This window comes from Mytilus trossulus, chromosome 9, assembly GCF_036588685.1.
Source record: "Mytilus trossulus isolate FHL-02 chromosome 9, PNRI_Mtr1.1.1.hap1, whole genome shotgun sequence".
In the NCBI taxonomy this organism is placed as follows: domain Eukaryota; kingdom Metazoa; phylum Mollusca; class Bivalvia; order Mytilida; family Mytilidae; genus Mytilus; species Mytilus trossulus.
The window spans coordinates 75,469,906-75,493,766 of NC_086381.1; the positions used below are offsets into that span (position 1 = coordinate 75,469,906).

Genomic DNA, 23,861 nt, shown 5'->3' on the forward strand with positions numbered 1-23,861 from the left:
TTATTATAGATAGAGATAAACTGTAAACAGCAATAATATTCAGCAAAGTAAGATTTACAAATAAGTCAACTTGTCCGAAATGGTCAGTTGACCCCTTAAGGAGTTATTGTTCTTCATAGTCAATTTTTAACCATTTTTCGTAAATCTTAGCAATCTTTTACAAAAATCTTCTCCTCTGAAACTCCTTAGCTAAATTAATCCAAACTTGGCCACAATCATCTTTGGGGTATGTAGTTTACAAAATATGTCCGTTGACCCGGCCAACCATCCAAGATGGCCGCCATTGCTTATAATAGAACATAGGGGTAAAATGCAGTTTTTGGCTTATAACTGAAAAACCAAAGCATTTAGAGCAAATCTGACATGGGGTAAAAATGTTTATCAGATAAAGATATATCTGCCCTGAAATTTTCCGTTGTTAAGTTGCTGCCCCTGAATTGGTAATTTTAAGGAAATTTTGCTGTTTTTGGTTATTATCTTGAATATTATTATAGATAGAGATAAACTCTAAATAGCAATAATGGTCAGCAAAGTAAGATTTACAATTATAAGTCAACATGACCAAAATGGTCAATTGACCCCCTAAGGAGTTATTGTTCTTTATAGTCAATTTTTAACAATTTTCATAAAATTTGTAAATTTTTACTAACATTTTCCACAGAAACTACTGGGCCTAGTTCATTAGAGATAGAGATAATTGTAAGCAGCAAGAATGTTCAGTAAAGTAAGATGTACAAACACATCACCATCACCAAAACACAGTTTTGTCATGAATCCATCTGCTTCCTTTGTTTAATATTCACATAGACCAAGGTGTGCGACACGGGCTCTTTAGAGCCTCTAGTTCTTCATGCTTGAAGATATGGATTTGATATTTGGTATATTGTTTAATCATAACTAGTTACAGATCAAGTTCGAATTTTGTTCCAGTTTGATAATTTTGTGCAGAGTTATAGTCCGTGAACTTAGAAAAATCACTCAAATAATCAGTTTTCTGCACTTATTTTCGTCATTCTTGAAGATATTGATTTAATAATTGGTACATTGTTTAATCTTGACAAGTTACAGATCATGTTCGAATTTTGTTTCGGTTTGATGATATTCTGCAGAGTTATGGTCCTTGAATTTAGAAAATGCACTTAAATTATCAGTTTTCCGCACTTTTTTCGTCCAGCTTGAAGATACTGATTTGATATGTGTTATATAGTTTACACCATGACAAGTTATAGATCAAGATATAGTTTACACCATGACAAGTTATAGATCAAGTTATCATTTTGTTCCAGTACAATTGATTTTAAACTGGTAGGGGACTATGCATTGCCATGCAATACTTTCAGAATGCTTGTTTATTTTTATCTTGAATAATATTGTAGATAGAGATAAACTGCAATAATGTTCAGCAAAGTTAAAACTACAAATAAGTTAACATGACTCAAATTGTCAATTGACCCCTTAAGGAGTCATTGCCCTTTCAAGTCTATTTTTAACATTTTTTTTACAATTTTTGTAATCTATTACAAAAATCTTCTCCTCTGAAACTACTTGGCCACAATCATCATTTAGAGTATGTAGTTTGAAAAATGTGTCGGACGACCCTGACTGCCAACCACCATGGCCCATATGGCTAAAAATAGAATATAGGGGTAAAATGCAAGTTTGACTTATATCTCTGAAACTTTAGCATTGAGAGCAAATCTGACAATAAAAATGTTCATCAAGTTGAGATATATCTTTCCTTAAATTTTCAGACGAATCAGACAACCCGTTCAGACGGGCGGCGTTGTTTGGTTGCTGCCCCTGAATTTGTAATTTTAAGGACATTTTGAAGTTTTTGGTTATTATCTTGAATATTATTATAGATAAAGATAAGCTGTAAACAGCAATAATGTTCGGCAAAATAAGATCTACAAATAAGTTGAACATGACCAATAGAAGTTATTGCCAATTATAGTCAATCTTCTTTACAATTTTTCATAATGTTTTTGTAATCTTTTAAAAAAATCTTCTCCTCTGAAATTACTAAGACAAATAAAACCAAACTTGGCCACACTCATCACTGGGATCTATAGTTTAAAAATGTGTCTGACGATCATAAAGATTGAATAAAAGAAACATATACTTACATGAACTACGGAAAAATAGATGATCAAAGGTAAAGACTGAGTGTACTGTTGATAATTTATTTCTAGATGTTCGTTCTTTTGTTGTACTGTTTACACCACTGTCCCAGGTTAAGGGGAGGGTTTGGATCCCGCTAACATGTTCATTAACGCCACATTATGTATGTATGTGCCTGTCCCAAGTCAAGAGCCTGTAATTCAGTGGTTGACGTTTGTTGCTGTGTTACATATTTGTTTTTAGTTATTTGTTTTGTACATAATTTAGGCCCTTAGTCTTCTTGTTTGAATTGTTTTAAATTTGTCATTTAAGGGACTTTCATATCTGACTTTGTGGTATATGCTTTGCTCATTATTGAAGGCTGTACGGTGACCAATAGGTGTTAATGTCTGTGTCATTAGGTCTCTTGTGAAGAGTTGTCTCATTGGCAATCATACCACATCCTCTGTTTTATATTAAAGGCGATAGTTGTCATTAAATATCTTTAAACAATAACCTTAAATTGGGGTAACCAAGCTAACAACAGGCTGAAGTTAACAGTGCAATTAGGCGATTTGTGGATTTTATTGTTTAAAATTGAGTTTACCCAGCAATGCAATTTTTGCGACTGTTACGAACATCAAGTTTTATGAAAACTAAGCTTGTTCATTATAATGTCGCGTATTAATATAAATCATATTTTAATTTGGCATATATAGTATCAAAGCATGTCCAATTAACATATTTTTATTGTTTATTGCTACTAAAAAATGACCTAAAAGAGTTTGAACATATATATTCACATTCTGATTTTTTGAATGCCCATTTAATTAGGTGTGTGAATAATTTCTTAATGAGAATGTGAGGCAATGTGGTATACAGGGTAGAAAAATCAAAACTTTCGTTTTCTGAAAATGGAGTCAGTTGGAATGTTGGTGAATTGGTGATTTCCTTTTTCAGAACCTCAATGTAAACTTTACGTCAAACAATAATAATATTATTAGCAGCTTTATCGGCCGGGACACAAACAAATTCCTTGGCTAGTTCTTTTAGTTTATGTTTGATACGAGAAATAGGTTTATTGTGGTTATTGTTAATAGTAAAATGTTCTTTAAAATTTTGAATACGTATATCAACTATCTTCATTACTGAATTAAAAAAAGAGTCCAAAGATTTTTTGTTAGCTTTTTCCCGTTTTATCCATTTCACACAGTAAGTATGGAGTGAGTCGTGGATGATATAACGACACTCATTCCAATTAATAATTGACGGGGGACGATATTTAGGTCCTTTACTGAGGAATGATTTTAACTCTCGGTCTTGAACGATGTTAAGATCTCCTGTTATAACATGGGAAATGGGTCCATAAATATATTCGGAATTACTGCAATTACATGAAGTAGGTGTATTTTCACTGATATAAATATGTCTGCGAAAAACGCTTCAAATGATCTTAATAACATAAAGTTCCAGAAACATTGATCATGCATGCACCACAAGTGATAAGTTGATATCAACATGATTAATAACAATGATTGAAATACAATATAATATACGGCATTTTTTCTGACAGTAAGGTTTAATCTATTTTTAGTAATATATATGCAACGTGGCTCGGTACAGATACATCCCGTCAAAGTGTTATTGTGTTATGGTAAACTTTTGTATTTTTGTCTTTCATTTTTACTTAATATGTGCTTTGTCTATCTTTAAATCTTTTTTGTGTTTCTTTGTCGACATATTTGTTTGTTTTTATAGTGATACAGATTACAAAATGTTGATTGCTTCACTCCTCTTTTTGACATGTTTACCTATTATGTCTGTTTGTTTTGTTCACACAATGTTGTCAAAATGATGGAATTTCATGCGACTGTCATGCAATTGCCAGGTTTAGCTAGCTATAAAACCAGGTTTAATCCACCATTTTCTACACAAGAAAATGCCTGTACCAAGTCCAAAATATGACAGGTGTTATTTATATTCGTTTGATGTGTTTGAGCTTTTGGTTTTGCCTTTTGATTAGGGACTTAATTAGTATTAAGTGTATAATGGTGTACTCGTGTTAACATAAAAGTCACTTGCCCACATGCGTAATGCATTAAAAGTAAAAGCTTATAATTCCTTTTTCTGTATCATAGAATTTAAAGCGTTCAAATATCAATTATAATTATTGTCGACAGCCTTTTAAAACAGATTTTAGATTATCAAGTTAATCTTCTCAATTGAAACAATATAGTATCACGTCAGGTGTAATTCTAACTAAGTACAGAAAACAGGAACTGCCTATTCCAGCTCTCTGTGTTCTGACTTCTCCAACTAAAAACTCTAATAACATTTGTATTGACAGGAAGAGGAGAGGTAGTCTATACATTGTAAACAGTATGAACGGTCCTTGATCATGGTCATACTTTTTTAACATTAGCTTTAGATATAACATGTATGATAAACTCAATTATTCAATCCATTTTTATCAATTGGGCTGATTTGTGAATTTAGATATCTCCATTTTTATTTCGTTTTAGGCAAATGAACAATGTGAAGTGAACTGTCCAGGTAAATATAAATAATATGTTATTAATTTACTCTTCATTACAATGATCCAACCAAAAACATGAATAAAAAAGATCTTTGAAACTTGGAAATTTGTTGCTGTATATGACTTGTAGGGTACGTTGTACACATTGTATTTAGTTATTTGTATTTAAAACAACAATACCAATATTAAAAAGATATAGAGAGATGTGTATGAGTGCCAATGAGACAACTCGCCAGTCACAATTTATAAAAGTAAACCATTATAGGTCAAGGTTTCGGTCTTCAACACGGAGCCTTGGTTCACACTGAATAGTAAGCTATAAAGGGTCCCAAAATGTTACTAGTTTAAAACCATTCAAACAGGAAAACCAACGGTTTAATCATAATAAAAAAAAACAGAAACGAGAAACACTTATAAACCACATCAACAAACAACACCTACTGAACATCCGATTCCTGACTTAAAGTTTGTTTAAAAGAAAACATAATTCATTTATAAAACAATTGTCAGATGATCTCACCTTAAAACCGACATGGTTAAACGTATAACATAGGACCAATATTAATGTTGTGTCTATCATCTTCAAAAGCCCGAAAGATAGAAAATATATAACAAAGCAGACATGTGCTATATATTGAGATCTACCTACTGGTCAAAAGTAGAAACACAAAAATACTGAACTCCGAGGAAAATTCAAAAAGGAAAATCAAAAATCAAAAGGCAAAATCAAGAGTCCAAATATATCAAACGAATGGATAACAACTGCTTTTAAAAAATGAGACGACCCAATGTAGGAGTCTTTAATTAATGAGCGTTTAGCATTTTCTTCATGTCTGCCTATTATCTTGAAAACTATAATATGTATAGAAAAATAGCGAAAATGATCAGTAAGACAAGATCTGTCAATGTATTATATTGCCAAAATTATTGGTCAACTTCTTGTAGGAGTTACAGCCTCTAAATGACTTTCACGTGACCAATCCTCGAATATGACTGTTTTGCCGAATGTGAATTTGTATTGCTATATGACGTGTCTCAGTATTTATATATCAAACAATTTATAAGTCCGGTTGGATATTTTGTTATTTCTTATGTTTGCTGTTGGAGACGATGTGGTTCAGTATTGAAATATCCAGTTTTCGGACATTGAGTTGTTACTTTCTTATACGTGTGGGCCCAATCTTTCATTTTGTACTGAGTTCTTGTCTGTTTATTTCATTTGTGGTATGAATTCTGTATATTCGGTACATTTCACATATGATTTCTTTGTCAGTTTAGTCAACTTACCCGTGGTTCGTCTACAGTGTTTTTGTGTCCGTTGTTTGTTTTTGATGAAGTTGAAGTCCAATCCACTTGAAACTTAGTACACATGTTCCCCTTGATATGATCTTTCTAATGTTAATGCCAAATTATAGTTTTGACTCCAATTTCATTGTCAACTGAGCAGAAAATGAAAGTGCGAAGTTCAGGTTAAAGTTTTTGGTCAAGGTAGTTTTTGATGAAGTTAAAGTCACAACTACTTGAAACTTAGTACACGTGTACCCTATGATATGATCGTTCTAATTTTAATTCAAAATTAAAGTTTTGACCCCAATTTCACGGTCCACTGAACATGGAAAATTATAGTGCGAGTGGGGCATCCATGTACTATGGACACATTCTTGTTTTTTTTTTTTTTTATTGTTTTCATGTTTTAAAGATTTAAAAATCAATGATAGAAAGAATACTAACAAGAACAAAATGATATGCAGGACAAGATAACAAACTATGTTTATTTGTCCGTTATTTTTATTCAATTCCTTAGAGTAGTCTGTGTCCGCAAATGATGGGTTTTAGAGGATCTTTAGAGACCCTTTGTTTTAAGCCTTATAATAAATAAGTTAAAATTTAACAAAAATAAGTCAGATATCTAACGAATCAATCATGTCCCATTTAGGTAAAAGGTTTTTTAGAATTAGGATGATCATGTTATGTCTTTTTTTAAATATTTGATTTCAAAAGTAATCAAATCTTACAGCAAAGTAATCTTCTTGTGTTTTTTTAGGTTTACAGGAAGGTGCATTGAATCAGATGCCGAGTGATATTGAACTTCAGAGATTTGCATCACGATGTGATGAAACTACTATTCGAGAGTTAGCCATACATCTTGGTATGTCTCTCCAAGAATGGGAAGACCTTAGATGTAATTTTGATCGGATTGAAGTTGTGAAGTATAGAATACTGGTCAACTGGCGAGAAAAATGTTCAGGAAAATTCCGCAACATAGCAAAAGCTTTAACAGATATGGATTTACCTACCCATAAACTGTGTCAGGTAATTGAACATTTGTTGATTTGACCTTAGAGTTTACAGCCACATGCACTGATTATAATTAACTACTGATCAATTGTGTTCTAAAGTATCACATGTATTAAACACTATTATAAATTCGGGTTTTGATTGGGTTTACAGAGTTTGGAATAATGGCGAAAAAAAGAAGTAAAATGGACACATCAGTTCATATCAGTTCATGCTTATGTTAAGGCTCTGCACACTAGGTCACGGTCCAGAGACTTTGAATTATTTAGCAATTGCCAATGATAAGTTTTTCTGCCTAAGGGTGTACTTTGCTGATCTAAGGTAAAATTAAATAAATCAAGAAAATTAAAAATTGATACTTTAAGCTGGAAGAATTTAAGATAAGGATAACAAAAAAGCTAAACATATTGATAGGTCATGGAGCTCCGTTGCTAGATATTTGATTTATAAAATATGTTGGGAAAAGGCTGACTCGAACTTTTACTTTATATTTGCTTTGATATTATTTGGGTCTCCAATCAAAAGAAATAAAATTAAGAATTTGCTTAAATTTTGTCAAATGACCATTTATGAGTCTTTGAGTCTTATGTTAAAAGATAAATAGTTGTTATGGGCAAACTTTTTTTTACCATGTATCGTATGGAAAAACACCAAGGAGTCCTAACATCTATGTATAATGAGTGATCACGAAAAAACATCTTGCTTTAACTTAATTGTCCTTTATAAGCTACGTAGTTGAAGTTCAGTTATTTATTTCCTAAACAACAAATATCAAAATAAAAGTAGTTCAGCCTCTTGCTATATAAGTCCATGATACAGGTAATGTAAATTGAACTCAATTAAACGTTTGTATGCCCCATTTTAGGCAATATGTTTTCTGGACTATGTGTCTGTTCGTTCGTTTGTTCGCCCGTTTGTTCGTTTGTCTGTCTCGCTTCAAGTTACAGTTTTTGACCGAGGAAGTGTTTTGATGAAGTTTTAATCCAATCAACTTGAAACTTATTACACATGTTCCCTATGATATGATCTTTCTAATTTTAATGCCAATTTAGAGTTTTGAACCCGTTTTTACGGTCCACTGAACATTCTTGTTCTGACGTATTTTCAGGTTGTGTTCAACTCATATTTAATACATGTGATATATGGTTTGTAGATTTTGTGTTATATGAAAATTAGGAGCTATGGTATCATTCCCAATGAGACAACTATCCTACAAAGTTCAAATGAAGTGGGTGTACGCAATTATAGACAACCATGTAGCCTTCAACAATGAAAATTCCCATACCGTACAATTTTTTATAAAAGGCCTTGACATGATGTTTGTGTAGAGTTTCGGTGAAGCACTGAAATATCTCAATTTAAAAACAAACATTTATTGCTTTCCTTTGGATAAATGTCGGCAATGAATTTAGATAAACTTTTATTTTTTAACGAAAAGTATCATCAAGGTAATGGAAAGTATTGTTGAAATGATAAAATAAATTGAATTTAAACAGGTCTTTACTGAGTTTGGTTGTTAAGTGTGGTAAATAACAGTATAGGAACAATTTGCTTTTAAAGGGGCACTATTTGTTCCAATAGGAATATCAACAACATATCGATTAACCTATATTGCCAAAACGTACATAAATGCTATAAAGAAGAACATTTACGGCTTCACTGAATCTATAAGGGTTTTGACCAAATTGTGTATTTTTCAATTCCCTACTTGCACTTTTTCAACTTGAATGTTTGCTAGGTAGTGAAAACTGTTAATTTTAGACTTTTAAATAAACAAATTATTCCATAGTTCACTAATACCAAACTAGCAAATATGTGTTGAAATCGCTAAAATTGCTTTCTCGGTACAGATGGGTTTACTCTTTGTTTTTAATCTGTTATAATGACCCCACAAATAAAGTTAAAAAAACCTATTGTTTACCAAATTTGGGTCTTTATTTTGTGTTTGACATACTCACTCTTATAACTATATATTTGCAACTAGTATGTAACTATTTAAGGACTGATTGAAAGTTATAACTTTTATTAGAGTGACTAGTTTCGTCCCATGTACCATTTAGATAGGTGTTCATGAATGACATTTTATCGACAGTAAACCTTTAATTTAACAACTATATACAATAACATTTAAAACTAAGATATTTCTTTGAGATAACATAAACTGTTAGACAGCAATACGTTTAAAAAAAACTAAAAGGTTTGATTGGATTTCTTTTTTAATAGAATCTAAATTTATATTACAGATAAGAAGAATTATAAAAGGAGAATATGGTATGTATTGCTAATATATGTGTTTGTAATTGTTAACACAGACACGAGAAGAGTTTTAATGTTGAGACAGGAAGACTTGTTAAGCAAATTGTTATAACAGATAGTTGTATATCCATGCAATCAGTGCTGTCTTACAATCCTCCGACAAAACATAGGGTAACACACAACTATTTCAAGTCGAAATTCAAAGTTCAGAAAAATTTAAGTACAAAAGCGTAAAACTTTTAAAAGTTATGTTTATCTGAGACTATATAAGCCGTCTTTACACTAAATCTATTGAACGTGTCTGTGTACTGATAAGATTTTTGTTCTGGGAAGCATGGTTTATTGAATAGGTGCATTGAGTTTTTAACAAAACTTTGAATTTTTCGAAATACTACGGATTTTCTTACCCAGGAGTAGATTACCATAGCCGTATTTGGCACAACTTTTTGGAATTTTGGATCCTCAATGCTCTTCAATTTTGTATTTTTTTGGCTTTTTAACTATTTTGATCTGAACGTCACTGATGAGTCTTATCTGGACGAAACGCGCGTCTGGCGTATAAAATTATAATCCTGGTACTGTTGATAACTACTTTTACTACTCAAGTCTTTTGTCTGTTGTTTTTATTCATATGTCTATTTTATGAGTTAATATGAAATAAGGATAAGGCTTCAGTAATCCATACAGTTAAACAGTTTTTCGAACAGTACCCAACATCAACCAAAGAATCCTGATTTTGGCCATAAACATAAAGCAGGGGACTGATTGGACGTGTTTCTTAATTCTACCACAACCCACTTTTTTTCGTAAACCTTGAACATTTAAATGCTTTCTGCATTAACAGTTGTATCTGTTTTAGCTCGCTTAAAGATTTTTCGTTAAAACATGTATATTTAGGTAAACACAATATATCTTGATGCTTTTTTGCCCTGTACATTTTTAAATTTACGTTGGGATTGCTTTTGAAGAAAGCAGTTGACAAATATGAGGGTTTAATTTGCCATTTCAGAAATACTAGAAACAATTGGTCTTTTAAGTTTTATTCAGGATACTTATATGGTTTTACATATATTTGACTGAGTTCATCTGACTTTATTTTCAAATCTATTTATTTTTATCTCTCTCTCTAATTATATCACATTGTGATATGATATAGATTTGTATACCTTACTTATGATAAGGTTGCACAACGAAAAATTATGCGCCTTCACATCTTATCCTTTTGTCTATACGCAATCAGCCATCTACAATTATATCAATTTTCATTTCTGTCATATTAAAGCCGAAATGCACAGACTATATTCTTCCTCGGCAAAGTGTTTTTTGTTAAAAAAAAAAGAATTTAACAATCACTATTAACTCTGTTTAATATATCCCAGGCATAGAATACCTTAGCCGTATTCGGCACAATTTTTTGGAATTTTGGATCCTCAATGCTCTACAACTTTTTACTTTGGCTTTATAAATATTTTGATATGAGCGTCACTGATGAGTCTCATGTAGACGAAACGCGCGTCTGTCGTACTTAATTATAATACTGCTACTTTTGATAACTATTTTATAAAGTGTCCAATTTAAAATCCAGAAAACTGTGTCGGGATTGTTTGTTATGAATTTTATGTTTCCTCTGTGACATCAAACACAAAGTATATTTTTTTTTATTTCTTATGTGTTTGTATGCTTAATTATAAAAAAAAACGTTAGAAAGAATCAATCTTGAAGTTTAGTAATTAAACAAATATCTTTTGGTTATTGCTCTCTCGTTGACATGTATTATATATTTCCCTTCATCTTTTTTTGGTTTAAACGATTGTTAGCTGTTTGCTGTATGACAAATTATTTAAGTTAATTTGATAGTCAAAATAAAGATTCACAGCTTAGACACCTGGCCAGCTCTACAATTTTAAATGATTTTAAAAGATCCCAATTCGAATTCTTTTTTTCACCTTTTAACACTTTATTCTTTTTAAAACTCCGAAAATTGTACCTGTCTAAAAAAATGTCTTCTTTGATGTACTTGTACACAGTAGATTTGTCTAATTATTTATATTTATCTAAACAGATATCGATGAAATATACATGGATTGGATTCCAACAGATGAAATTCTAGATGCTCTTGCACAAGTAATAGGTGTGTTATCTTTCCAACTGGGGATAGAATTAGAATTACCGATAACATCAATAGATATTATACAGCATGATAATGGGCGGAACTTAGTTGCACAGTGTAAACAAATATTATTTCAATGGAGAGTTCAGGGGGTCAGACCTACCATAGGTGTTCTGGTTCAAGCTATGCTTAATGTTGGAAGAGGTACCAAATGTTTAGAAGAGATCATTAAAACGGTTGGAGTGAAGAAATATGTGCCACAAAAAGAAGGAAAATTAAAATCATTTCTTAAAAAACTGAATCCTTTTCAGAACAAGAAATAGTACAGACATTTTTTATTTGGAATTATATAATCAGAGTATTTAATATTCAAACTCTTGCGTACAAAATGTTGATACTGACATTCAAACAACACCACTTTTGGAGAGATATACAGTACCCATTGATACTTAATTTGTTTGATGTACTTGTTCCCAAATGTGATCTCTATGTTTCACCTCGTAGAGACATAACTTGAGAATTTTACCAGTAAATATACACATGCATATTGGTCAAATTGAAATATGTGTACACATTCTTAAGTACAGAAAGGGGTAGTACAGAATTTGAGTGTAAGTAGAAACTCTTAGAAGTTCAAGGCATATATATACGTTGACAATATTTTGAACAGGCCTATATATTGACCTTTTTAAAAAAAGTTGTGCATTTAACTTTCCTTCTAGGATACATTTTCTTTCAAAACTGCTTTGATCTAGCTGTCAGTAGCTGCGAGTACTCTCAGATCAGTTTTTAGTGTCTGTTTGTTTTTGGGATGTACAACTATCCGGTCATGTCCATTTGTATTTGTAGTATTTGTATTTTTATCCATATGATGAATTGAGCCTTTTTCAACTGGTGTTTCTAGTTCGTTCTTATGTTGTACTGTTACACCACTGAATGGGATCCCGCTAACATGTTTAACCCCGTAGTATGTATGTATGTGCCTGTCCCAAGTCAAGTCTGTTATTTAGTCAGTAGTTGTCGTTTGTTTATGTGTTTTACATATTTGTGTTTCGTTCATTTTTATGTCCAATTTATGGGCATTGTGTTTTCTGGTCTGTGTGTCCGTTAGTTTGTTTGTATGTCCGTTCGTTCGTTTGTTCATTGATACCGCTTCATGTTATAGTTCTGGTTTAAGTTTTTAATAAGGGTAGTTTTTGATAAAGTTCAATCAACGTGAAACTTAGTACACATTTTCCTTTTGATATGACCTTTTTAAGTTTAATACCAAATTAAAATTTTTACCCCAATTATACAGTCCGATTTTTTTTTAGCTATCAACAGATAATAAATGATATTTCAAGCTCTTTGAGATATGTCTCGGTTCCATCTCAATTGGAATTTCCGAAAACAATGGACAATCTATAATTGTTTGTAAAATTAATGATGTTACATCCGGCCAATCCACCATATTATGAATTATATCTCCAACTACATTATATTAGGCAATGACTCATATTCTGTACATTTTGGTGTATAATGTTGATACTAATTGCTTACTTGATATCTGTATTTCCTCCCTTTTTAGCTCACTTTTCAATAGGTCTAAGTCAGATATTGTCATCATTTGGTGTCCATCACAAATTGTTCATAGTCTTCGTTGTAAGTTCGTAGTCGACTTTTAACTTTTTACAAAAATCTTAAGCTCTGAAACTACTGGACCAATTTGAGCCACATTTGACCACCATCATTATTGCCCTGTTATGACAATTTCTACCCTTTTTTTCGTTTTGCCGTATGTGCTAAAAATCATAGTAGATAAATAGACACCAAGACACTCGTACCACATCTTTCTATATCTACTAAAAAAAAAAGATGACCAGCAAGGCAAGATCTACTTACAGGCCAAAATATGCCGATATAGTTAGTGGATTTTCACTTTTAAAAGGTTTTTTTAATTCCTAATTGTGTTTTAAGCAAAAACAAAAAGAGACACAGAGAGAAGCTAAACAGATTTATAAATGGTCAGCAATACAAGTTTAACGAAATAGAGATTTTTGCAATGAATTCCATTCTTTTCTACCAGGTAAGTGAGTGTCCTTTGTTGAATATGGTAATAGACCAAGGTGAATGACACAGGCTCCTTAAAACCTCATAGAGTTTTACCGAGAAACCTCCGTTGTCTTAGTATAAAAACAGTTCTTGCAGTGTCATACAAAAAAAAAGAAAACCAAGGAATGATGTATACATTGTATTTGTTTACTTTAGTAATGTTGTAGATTGTGTCCTCACATCTATCTGAGAAATTGTGTCATATAGATATTAACATTGTGTTCCGATGTAGTTATTTGTACACTTATTTTCAACTACTGTTGTAGAGCGTCTCATTGCTACACACGTTTCTCAAATTCCATCATGTAAATAAAAGCATGTTGAATTGTTTATAACTTGTTTGTATATATATATTTCGTACTACTGATAGAGAGTGTGTCATTATTACACACGTTTGAAAAATTCTATCATGTAAATAAATGTATGTTGAATTGTTTATAATTTGTTTATAAATATAATTTGTTCTTTTGATGTAGATTCTGTCTTTGTTGCATATGTTTGACAAATTCTATCATGTAGATAAAAGCATGTTGAATTGTTTATAACTTGTTTATGAATATAGTTTGTTCTTTTGATGTAAAGTGTGTCATTGTTTCCTATGTTTGACGATTTGTTTGTTGTAAATAAAAGCATTTTGTTCCACATTGAATACATGAATTGATACATGACTGAAGATTTTTACATTTTATTTTTTGGTAAATGACATGAATCAATAAAATGAGGGCCAAACAAAACTACAACACAACAGTCTTTACAAAACGAAGCAAAATGAGTAAATAAAAGAGAAATAACACAATAACACAGAAAAACGGGAATGATCGCAGGTGCATGATAAGGAAAAGGGCAACAAGATAACAGAAAACGGGAATGATCACAGGAACTCAGGAAAAGGGCACTAAAAATTAGGTATGATCGTAAGTGCTCAGGAAAGGTAAGTATTTCCTGCTTGCGTAATTGTCTATAAGTAGGGATGGCAACGAGTACTCGAGTACTAGGGTAATCGCTCGGAAGGCCGAGTACTCGAGTACAATTTTGGTACTCGGATACTCGTTTGCCAGTTAAAAATCTTAAAATATTTCTCCTCACATTTCCGCTCACTTTAGTACCGTTGATATATCCCCTTCGTAATACTATTTAAAATTCATTGACAACGTAAATATAGTTATGTTTATCCTGATACTTCTATTTTATTTGGTGCTAGAATATAATAATCCGTTCCTTCCGAGGAGACGTTTTCATGTGCACTTAGTACTTGTAACAACAAATAGAAAGTCATACAGTCTTTCATCTGAAGCTGTTGACCAGATCATATTTCTAAACAAGAACAATTCAAAGTGCCCTGTGATGAACCCTACTGATTAGAGACATTTTAACGGTGTTTGTACACGGATCAACACTAACTCATCACACGCCGTAAACTTACCTTTGTTTGTTTATCAAGACTTCTATGTAAACGTTATTGGTTTGAGATGTACGTTTAGATTGATTTAATTACTCTTTATTTTAAATTTAATTATTGTTTAATTTACAATTTAAAGAGAGGCGACAGATACGAGTAAGGAATTGTATATTTAAATACGCCAGGTAGTTTCATATTCCGGAAATGGTTTTCCGGTGTGCGTTTGACATTTAACATTAACTCTCTCTCTTCCTGTTTAGGTGGCACGGTAGTATTTCCTGGCCATAAGGGATAATGATAGCCTTTTTAGAATTTTCACCACTTTCTAACACTGCAAAAAATTCTACATTCACAGTTAACTGAAGTACTTTCATTTTACCATTCAGAAATGAATTTGGATATATACCATGACCGTTTACTTTTTTTGCTATTTTTAAAATCCTAAGGCCACTAGTACTTTTAGGTCTTTTATGGTGCAGTGAATGCAAAATTTAAAAAAAATCTCAAAAATTCATTTTCATCTGTATATAAAATTATTTCATATTTTTCTACACCTGATTCATCACTCAGTTTGGGAAAGTATGTTCAGTTGATACTGTATGTTTTGTCCAATCACACTGTTTAGATACATTTACCTAAGTAGGGTACACAAAAGAGCAACCTAAATTCTGGAAAGCAAACACTACCGTGCCACCTTAACCAAGACATAACAAATTTGAAACCAGTCATGACACCTATGATGCATAGACTTCTTATTTTGGAACATATTACAATAATGAATACTAGTCTGCACTCATTTCTTACCCCAAAAAAATGAAACATTACATCCCTACCCCATCTGACAGATTTTCACTTTTTTTCATCTTACCATTTTTACTTAAGGAGTGAACAAAACCCAAATATATGATGTTTCAAATCAACACAGAAGTCAAACATGATGATTTAGGAGGAATTGGTGGATTGCCAACTCTGTTTATGGGTACTCTTGACTGAAAGAAACAGTTTTAGCACCAAATCATGAAAACTGGTATTAAACTCCATTCCACATTTTACAGCATGCCTTATATTACTTCAAACATTTTCAGATTTTGAGAATAATACAAAAAGAGTCTTTAGATTGCAGTTAACTATTATTCCAAAATCTGTTTGACAATACATGTACTAGAACACATCTCAAAGTTGACTGTTTGTCTATTTCTCATGTATGCATTAAGTTAAATTATGTCCCCTTACATAATCAATTTGCCTTTATTGTGCTTTTCACTGTTAGAAAATCTTAACAACTAATGGTATTTGCATGGAAAATGAATAAACCATTTAATCTTGCTGATATAACATCATAAATATATTCTTTGTCAAAAATAAGGTATATGCAATGTAAAGAAACCCCTATTTCTATCTCTATTTCAGACCAGTATAAAGTAAAATCACAAAAATACTGAACTCAGAGGAAAATCAATTTGGAAAGTCCATAATCACATGGCAAAATCAAAAAACAAAACGCATTAAAAACGAATGGACAAGAACTGTCATATTCCTGACTTGGTACAGGCATTTTCAAATGTAGAAAATGGTGGATTAAACCTGGTTCTAAAGCGCTAACCCTCTCACTTTAATAACAGTCTCATCAAATTCCGTTACATTTACATGATGCGTTAAATAAACAGTCACAATCAATAAAATAGTCGAAATATGGGAACATCAGTCATCATCGTATAACAATTTAACAGGACACAACAACATCTACTATCTACGAGAGCTTAATGAATAAGTAAGGACCCCTTAACCACTTACTAGTTCCCCAAAAGCTCCAACTGGTGCCATGTTACATCAGAACTACAAATTAAACCTCAAGAAAACTAGTATAGCTGTACTTGTGTTGAAAAAAATAAGAAATTATGCAATTTATTTAGTTCGGTGAAAATAATAGGATGTACATGCAACCGAAGAATGTCGCGTCTCAAATTTCAGTGGTTGCACATTTGTCAGACACTGCGAAAAGTCAAAGGGAGCATTTATAATTAAAGATGTAGTGCAAGTTACACAAAAATAATGAATTTCTACTTTCTAGGTAAATTTTTACATTATTACCTACAGATCAGGCAAAATTTGCTGAATCAGCAATTTTTACTCTCAGGGGTGGAATTTAAGGCTTGTTTTTATCATAGTTGCCCTTAATCAACTTTGTATTGATAAACTTACAAATTGCATAGGTCAAAAAAGTTCCTTTATTAATTTAGTGTAAAAATATATATCCCCCTTAAGGTGGCACGGTAGTATTTCCTGGCCATAAGGGATAATGATAGCCTTTTTAGAATTTTCACCACTTTCTAACACTGCAAAAAATTCTACATTCACAGTTAACTGAAGAACTTTCATTTTACCATTCAGAAATGAATTTGGATATATACCATGACCGTTTACTTTTTTTGCTATTTTTAAAATCCTAAGGCCACTAGTACTTTTAGGTCTTTTATGGTGCAGTGAATGCAAAATTTAAAAAAATTCTCAAAAATTCATTTTCATCTGTATATAAAATTATTTCATATTTTTCTACACCTGATTCATCACTCAGTTTGGGAAAGTATGTTCAGTTGATACTGTATGTTTTGTCCAATCACACTGTTTAGATACATTTACCTAAGTAGGGTACACAAAAGAGCAACCTAAATTCTGGAAAGCAAATACTACCGTGCCACCTTTAACGATTATATAACTTGGCATGTTTTACTATGTTAGTCAATAAATAGACAATATCTCAAGTCGTACATTTGTGTAGTGATTTTCCTTATTGGCGTGGTGGCAGCGAGATTACGTCCCACGTTCTTCGTACAAAGGTGTGTAAGTCATTCCGTAATACAAACATTACTGTGAACGCAAGTGAACGACAACATAAATATAATCATAAACATGGCTAGCTCCACCCGAGCACCGAAGCAGTGGTGCTTAACAAAGATTGAAAACTGGCGCCAGAACCTTATATATACATTATCTTTAGACAAAAACTTTGCACCTTTTCTTGTGTCTGGAACAAAATGGGAAAAGAAAACAAAAACAACAACCCATAGGGGTTTGCAAATGATGGGGAAGAGGTCCCAGAAGCTAACAGAAAAACGCGAGAGCAAAAAGTTAGCATGCTAGAGCTTATGTTAGGACAGATTGCCAACTACTGCCCAATAATTTCTAGGAACACCATTGTTAAAAACTCCACATCGATCGACAATATTTGGCAAACCATCCGCCTACACTATGGTTTTCAGATTACGGGTGCACATTTTGTTGACTTTGATGCTATTCACTATGATCCAGGTGAGAGACCTGAAGATTTGTACCAACGGTTAATGGCTTTTATTGAAGACAGTCTGCTAAGAAAAGATATGGGTATAACTCACCATGATGAAGACATTGAGGACGATGAGGAACTATCACCTACCTTAGAAAACCTCTTGATATTGACATGGCTTCGTCTCATCCATCCTGAGCTACCTAAACTTATAAAACAGAGATATGGTACAGAGCTTCGTGCGAGAACACTAGCATCTATAAAACCAGAAATTTCACAAGCTCTAGAATCACTTCTAGAAGAGTTACGTACAACAGAGGACGCCAAATCCATGAGAGCAGCCGTCAAGCGCTTTCCAAAGACAAAACAATCGTCGTTTGTGCCCCGCTGAAACTTCAAATCATGCCCACTGTGCAAATCAGCAGGACGACCAGAACGTCATTCTCTTAGTCAATGCACATACTTACCACAACAAGATCGCCAATTTATGGCTAAAGCTCGTGATGTATCTGAAATTCATGACGCTGATGAATGTGATTTAGATAACCATGAAAATAATGATTCAACCTTTCAAGACCAGTTCCCTGTAGCATCTAACAGAGTTCAGATTCAACAATCACCTTATATCGACGCTTATTATGGCCACAATCCTACAAGACTTACCATTGACAGTGGTGCTACTGGAAATATCATACGTGCCTCCGCCGCTACCAAACTTAACGCAAAAATAACCAGCAGCTCACAGTCAGCCCATCAAGCAGATGGATCATCACCTCTGACTGTTGTTGGAGAAACTAGACTTACATTTACGAGAGATAAACACCAGTTGTATTTTGAGGGACTAGTAGTTGAGAACTTAGATTCTGACATCTTGGCCGGTATCCCATTTATGGAGAAAAATTATATATCTATTCGTCCCGCACGCCGACAGGTACTTATAGGGAATGATTGTGTTTATAAGTATGGTTCATCCCCTAACGGAACTTCTAATTGCGCTGTGCGCAGAGCACATGTGGCACGAGCACCATCCGATGCCACAACTTTATGGCCAGGAGACTACATAGATGTAAAAATACCTATAGACATGGTTTCAACGGATGACATATTTTTCATCGAACCTCACAAAAATGATTCTTATGAAAATCTCAATTATTGGCCTGAACCCAGCCTAGTTTCTAGCGTTGCAGGAAACCTACGAATACCTAACCTCACTGATGAACCTGTCGTTTTGAAACGTAATGAACATTTCTGCAATGTACGTTCAACATATTCACCGGATAATATTGACATTTAAAGCCCGGATCATGCAGTTGCTACTAAATCTCAACTAAATAAGGCTCAAGTACTACATTCAGATCTTGTTCGAGTTGACCCTGATGGTCTATTACAACCTTGTATTAAGGAAAAATTCAAATCTTTACTTAGACAGTATGACAATGTTTTCAACCCAACGTTTAAAGGCTACAATGGAGCAGTTGGAGCTCTTGAAGCAAAAGTTAACATGGGACCAGTTCAACCACCACAAAGAAAGGGACGGATACCACAATATTCAAAAACTCAGCTAGTTACTTTACAGGAAAAATTCAATGAACTCGAAAACATAGGTGTGTTTAAAAGGCCAGAAGATATAGGTGTAACAGTAAAATATCTTAATCCATCTTTTCTTATCAAAAAGCCAAATGGAGGTTTTCGACTTGTCACAGCCTTTGCTGATGTTGGTCGCTACAGTAAACCTCAACCCTCATTAATGCCAGACGTAGATTCTACACTTCGACAAATTGCGCAGTGGAAACATATTGTGATTTCTGATTTGACTAAATCTTTTTATCAAATACCTTTACATAGGGACTCTATGAAGTACTGTGGTGTCTCAACCCCATTTTGTGGTGTTAGAGTATATGTAAGATCTGCAATGGGAATGCCTGGATCGGAGACAGCATTAGAGGAACTAACTTGCCGTGTACTAGGCCACCTAGTACAAGAAGGAGTCGTAGCCAAAATTGCGGACGATCTATATTGCGGCGGCAATTCACCAGAAGAACTTCTCACTAACTGGGAAAGAGTGTTACAAGCCTTACAGAAGTGTAGCCTCAATTTATCAGCTACAAAAACAATCATTGCACCTAAACAAGCTACAATTCTCGGTTGGAATTGGGAACTTGGATCAATCCGTGCAAGCCCTCACCGCATTGCTACACTTTAAACTGTCAGCCTCCAAAGACCGTACGTGCACTTAGATCATTTGTTTGTGCCTACAAAGTGTTGTCTCGTGTAATTAAGAACTCTTCTGGACTTCTGTCACTTCTTGAAAACGCAGTAGCTGGATCTGAGTCAAAAGATACAATATGATGGACCGAAGAGCTTAACTCAGCCTTTACAAGTGCACAAAACGCACTTTCGACCAATCGTTCGATTGCTCTCCCTCGTCCTAACGACTAACTATGGATTGTTACCGACGGAGCTTTGAAAACATGCGGACTTGGAGCTACTTTGTACATTAACAGAAACGACAAACTTTAACTTGCTGGATTCTTCAGTGCAAAACTTAGACAAACTCAACGCCAATGGTTACCATGTGAAATTGAAGCATTATCAATTGCAGTATCTATCAAACATTTTAGTCCGTACATTATTCAATCTTTATCTACAGCATGTTTTCTAACTGATAATAAACCGTGTGTTCAAGCCTTTGAAAGTTGTGTAGAGGTGAATTTTCATCAAGTCCTCGGGTTTCTACTTTTCTGTCGACTGCGAGTCGCTTCCAAGTATCTATAAGAGATGTTTCTCGATTGGCAATACTACCATCTGACTATTCAAGCCGTAACGCACTCAATTGTGACAATCCTGCCTTTCAAATTTGCAATTTTATACATCTTCAGGAGGAATGCGTTGTGCGTCATGTAACAACTGCAGATATTCTCAACGGAGCAGTTAAGCTTCCCTTTACAAGCAGGGCAGCATGGCTTTCAAACCAGACCGAATGTTCTGACCTCCGGCGAACAGTTGCTCACTTACGACAGGGAACCAGATCCTATAAAAAACTCACAAATATAAAGGACATTAAGCGCTACCTGAATGTAGCCTCGTTAGCTAATGACGGACTTTTAGTAGTAAAAAGAAACTTTCCGTTTATACCTTGTCGGGAATTGATCATTGTACCGCGGCAAGTATTAGATGGCTTAATTACTTCAATTCACATTAAACTAGACCACCCGTCATGTCACCAGATGAAGTCTATATTACAACGTTACTTTTACGCATTAGACATGGACAAGGCTATCGAATCTGTAACTAGCAGCTGTCATCAGTGTGTTTCCTTGTTGAAGACCCCGAAGGTCCGCGAAGAGCAGAATTCAGCAGACCCACCTGAAACTATTGGTTCTTCATTTGCCGCAGATGTCCTAAAACGTGAGCGTCAGTTAGTTTTTGTTTTACGAGAATGTGTAACTTCTTATACCTTTACAAAACTATTAGATACCGAGCGCCATCATGATTTACGAGACGCAATTATTCAACTGCTTGCTGAAGTCCACCCTCTAGACAGCCCATTTGCTGCTTTCAGGACAGACCCTGCGTCTGGTTTTAAAACCTTTAGTAAAAGACGAATTGTTAGCTAGACAACGCATCACTATAGAATTAGGCCGCCCAAAAAATGTAAACAAAAATCCCGTTGCTGAGAAAGCTATTCAGGAACTAGAAGATGAAATACTTCGTTCGAACCCGTCAAGCCCAGTATTAACACCATTATCGCTTTCACTTGTCACAGCTCGACTGAATACACGTATTCGAAATAGAGGATTATCCGCACGCGAAATGTGGACACAGAGAGATCAGTTTTCTAATAATCAAATACCGCTCACCGATCAAAACCTAATTATCGCCCAACACGAACAAAGATTAAAGAATCATCCACACAGCGAAAAGACAAAGTGTCCATCAGGCAAATTACCCATGTGTTCTGTTTTAGAAATTGGCGACATAGTATATCTACGATGTGACCTCAACAAAACTAAGTCACGTGATAGATACCTTGTGGTAGCTGTTGATACCCCATGGTGCAATATCCGTAAATTTATTGGATCTCAATTAAGACAAAACTCTTATCGTGTAAAATGTTCAGATTGCTACAAAGTTGCCTATGAAGTTTCAGAACTTGAAAATGTTCAACGTCTACTACCGCATTCCGACGATGACGACGATGAAAGACTGACTGACATCTCCTCACCTCCGCCTGTGCCGATCATTCCTAAAGCGATATCCGACCTTCCAACATTGCCGTCAGTAATACCACATCAAAACACTCAATTAGAAAATGTGGAACGTTCTCTTAGTATTAACAGTCCGGACATAAATTTAAGTAATGATAACTGTGCAATGGACATACCAGAAGAAACATGTATTGACTCTCCAGAAAATGAACTAAATTTCTCATCATCCGATTTAATACGTCGAACGGATCGCAAGCGCTCACCTCCAAAGAAATTCAATGACTATGTTATGGACTGAGTGAGTCTAATGGGGAGATTCCTAATTGTATATAGAACAGTTCATTTTTATTTTAGTTTTAATTATTGCATTAAAGGGGCAGAATAATCCCCAACACCAGAGGGCAGTCTACCCTGTGAAGGTGTTTATAATTATATAAAAAAAAGAAAGAAAAAAAAAGCGATAACGCCAGGTAGTTTCATATTCCGGAAACGGTTTTCCGATGTGCGTTTGACATTTAACATTAACTCTCTCTCTTCCTGTTTAACGATTATATAACTTGGCATATTTTACTATGTTAGTCAATAAATAGACAATATCTCAAGTCGTACATTTGTGAAGTGATTTTCCTTATTGGCGATAGATAATTCCTTGTTCAAACTCATAAGTCGAAAATAAACTTGACAACTCCATGGCTAAGAAAAAAGAAAAAACACAAACAGACAAACGATAGCGCAAAAAAAAAACAAAGACAGCTAGAAAACTTTAGACTAAGCAACACGAACAAACACACGTAATTTTAAGTCCAATATTGTTGTTGCCAAATTAATGGACAAGTAATATAAAAAAAATACCAACTCAATAGGAACAGATAATACATATATTGTCTATTTTGTAGGACTTTTATATGCAAATATTTATGGTTTTATTGGCATGTTTCTAATTTGGTTCATGAATACGCCGTACGCAATCAATAATTTCTATTATGATAGGTTATTTGTTGAAACGGCGGTCGGTAAATCGTTGCAAATTAATTGACACAAAAACAAAGGAGGACTGATACACATTACAGACGATCAAGTTATTATTGTCTTTCAATATGTTTATGAAAGGTAATATCAAATACATTGCATCCCACCTAAAATCTAAACTTTTCAATAGACGTTTAAGATCTACCCATGTATATTTGGTCCGGAGATACACTAGGACGCATACAAATCTATTGCGTTATTACTGCATTTCCCCCCTGAAGATATTCGATTGACTAATATGAATGCAACACCAGTTTTCCCAGCAACCATTGACATAACATTCGCTAGATTTTTTTTTTAAATGTAGGGTCAGCTTCTGTACTGGGTCTCCGGATTGAGGTCTTTCTCTATACTTATTGTCTTCAGACCCGTTTTCTTGGAATATATATGGGGGTAGTCTGAATGAATAGAAGCTCTCAGATTTCTTGTTAATTATGGTGATTGTAGATTGTTGTCAGGGATGGATTTAGGCGGTTTCAGCTTGGAACTTGAATTTCTCGCTAATTTTACCACATATTAGTTCGAGATATCTACAATGCACCCCTTCAGAA

At 33.7% G+C, this 23,861-nt stretch overlaps 1 protein-coding gene across 1 annotated transcript in view; it reads left to right on the forward strand.

Annotated features, from left to right (window-relative positions):
• LOC134684942 (uncharacterized) overlaps positions 1–14,251 on the forward strand; it is a 65,486-nt gene extending 51,235 nt beyond the window's left edge. The window contains exons 12-15 of the mRNA XM_063544262.1: positions 4,623–4,653; positions 6,681–6,949; positions 9,178–9,205; positions 11,253–14,251. Coding sequence (XP_063400332.1) covers positions 4,623–4,653; positions 6,681–6,949; positions 9,178–9,205; positions 11,253–11,623 — 699 coding nt within the window. The 3' untranslated portion in view covers positions 11,624–14,251. The remainder of the gene's footprint in view (positions 1–4,622; positions 4,654–6,680; positions 6,950–9,177; positions 9,206–11,252) is intronic.
• Positions 14,252–23,861: the final 9,610 nt, after the last annotated feature.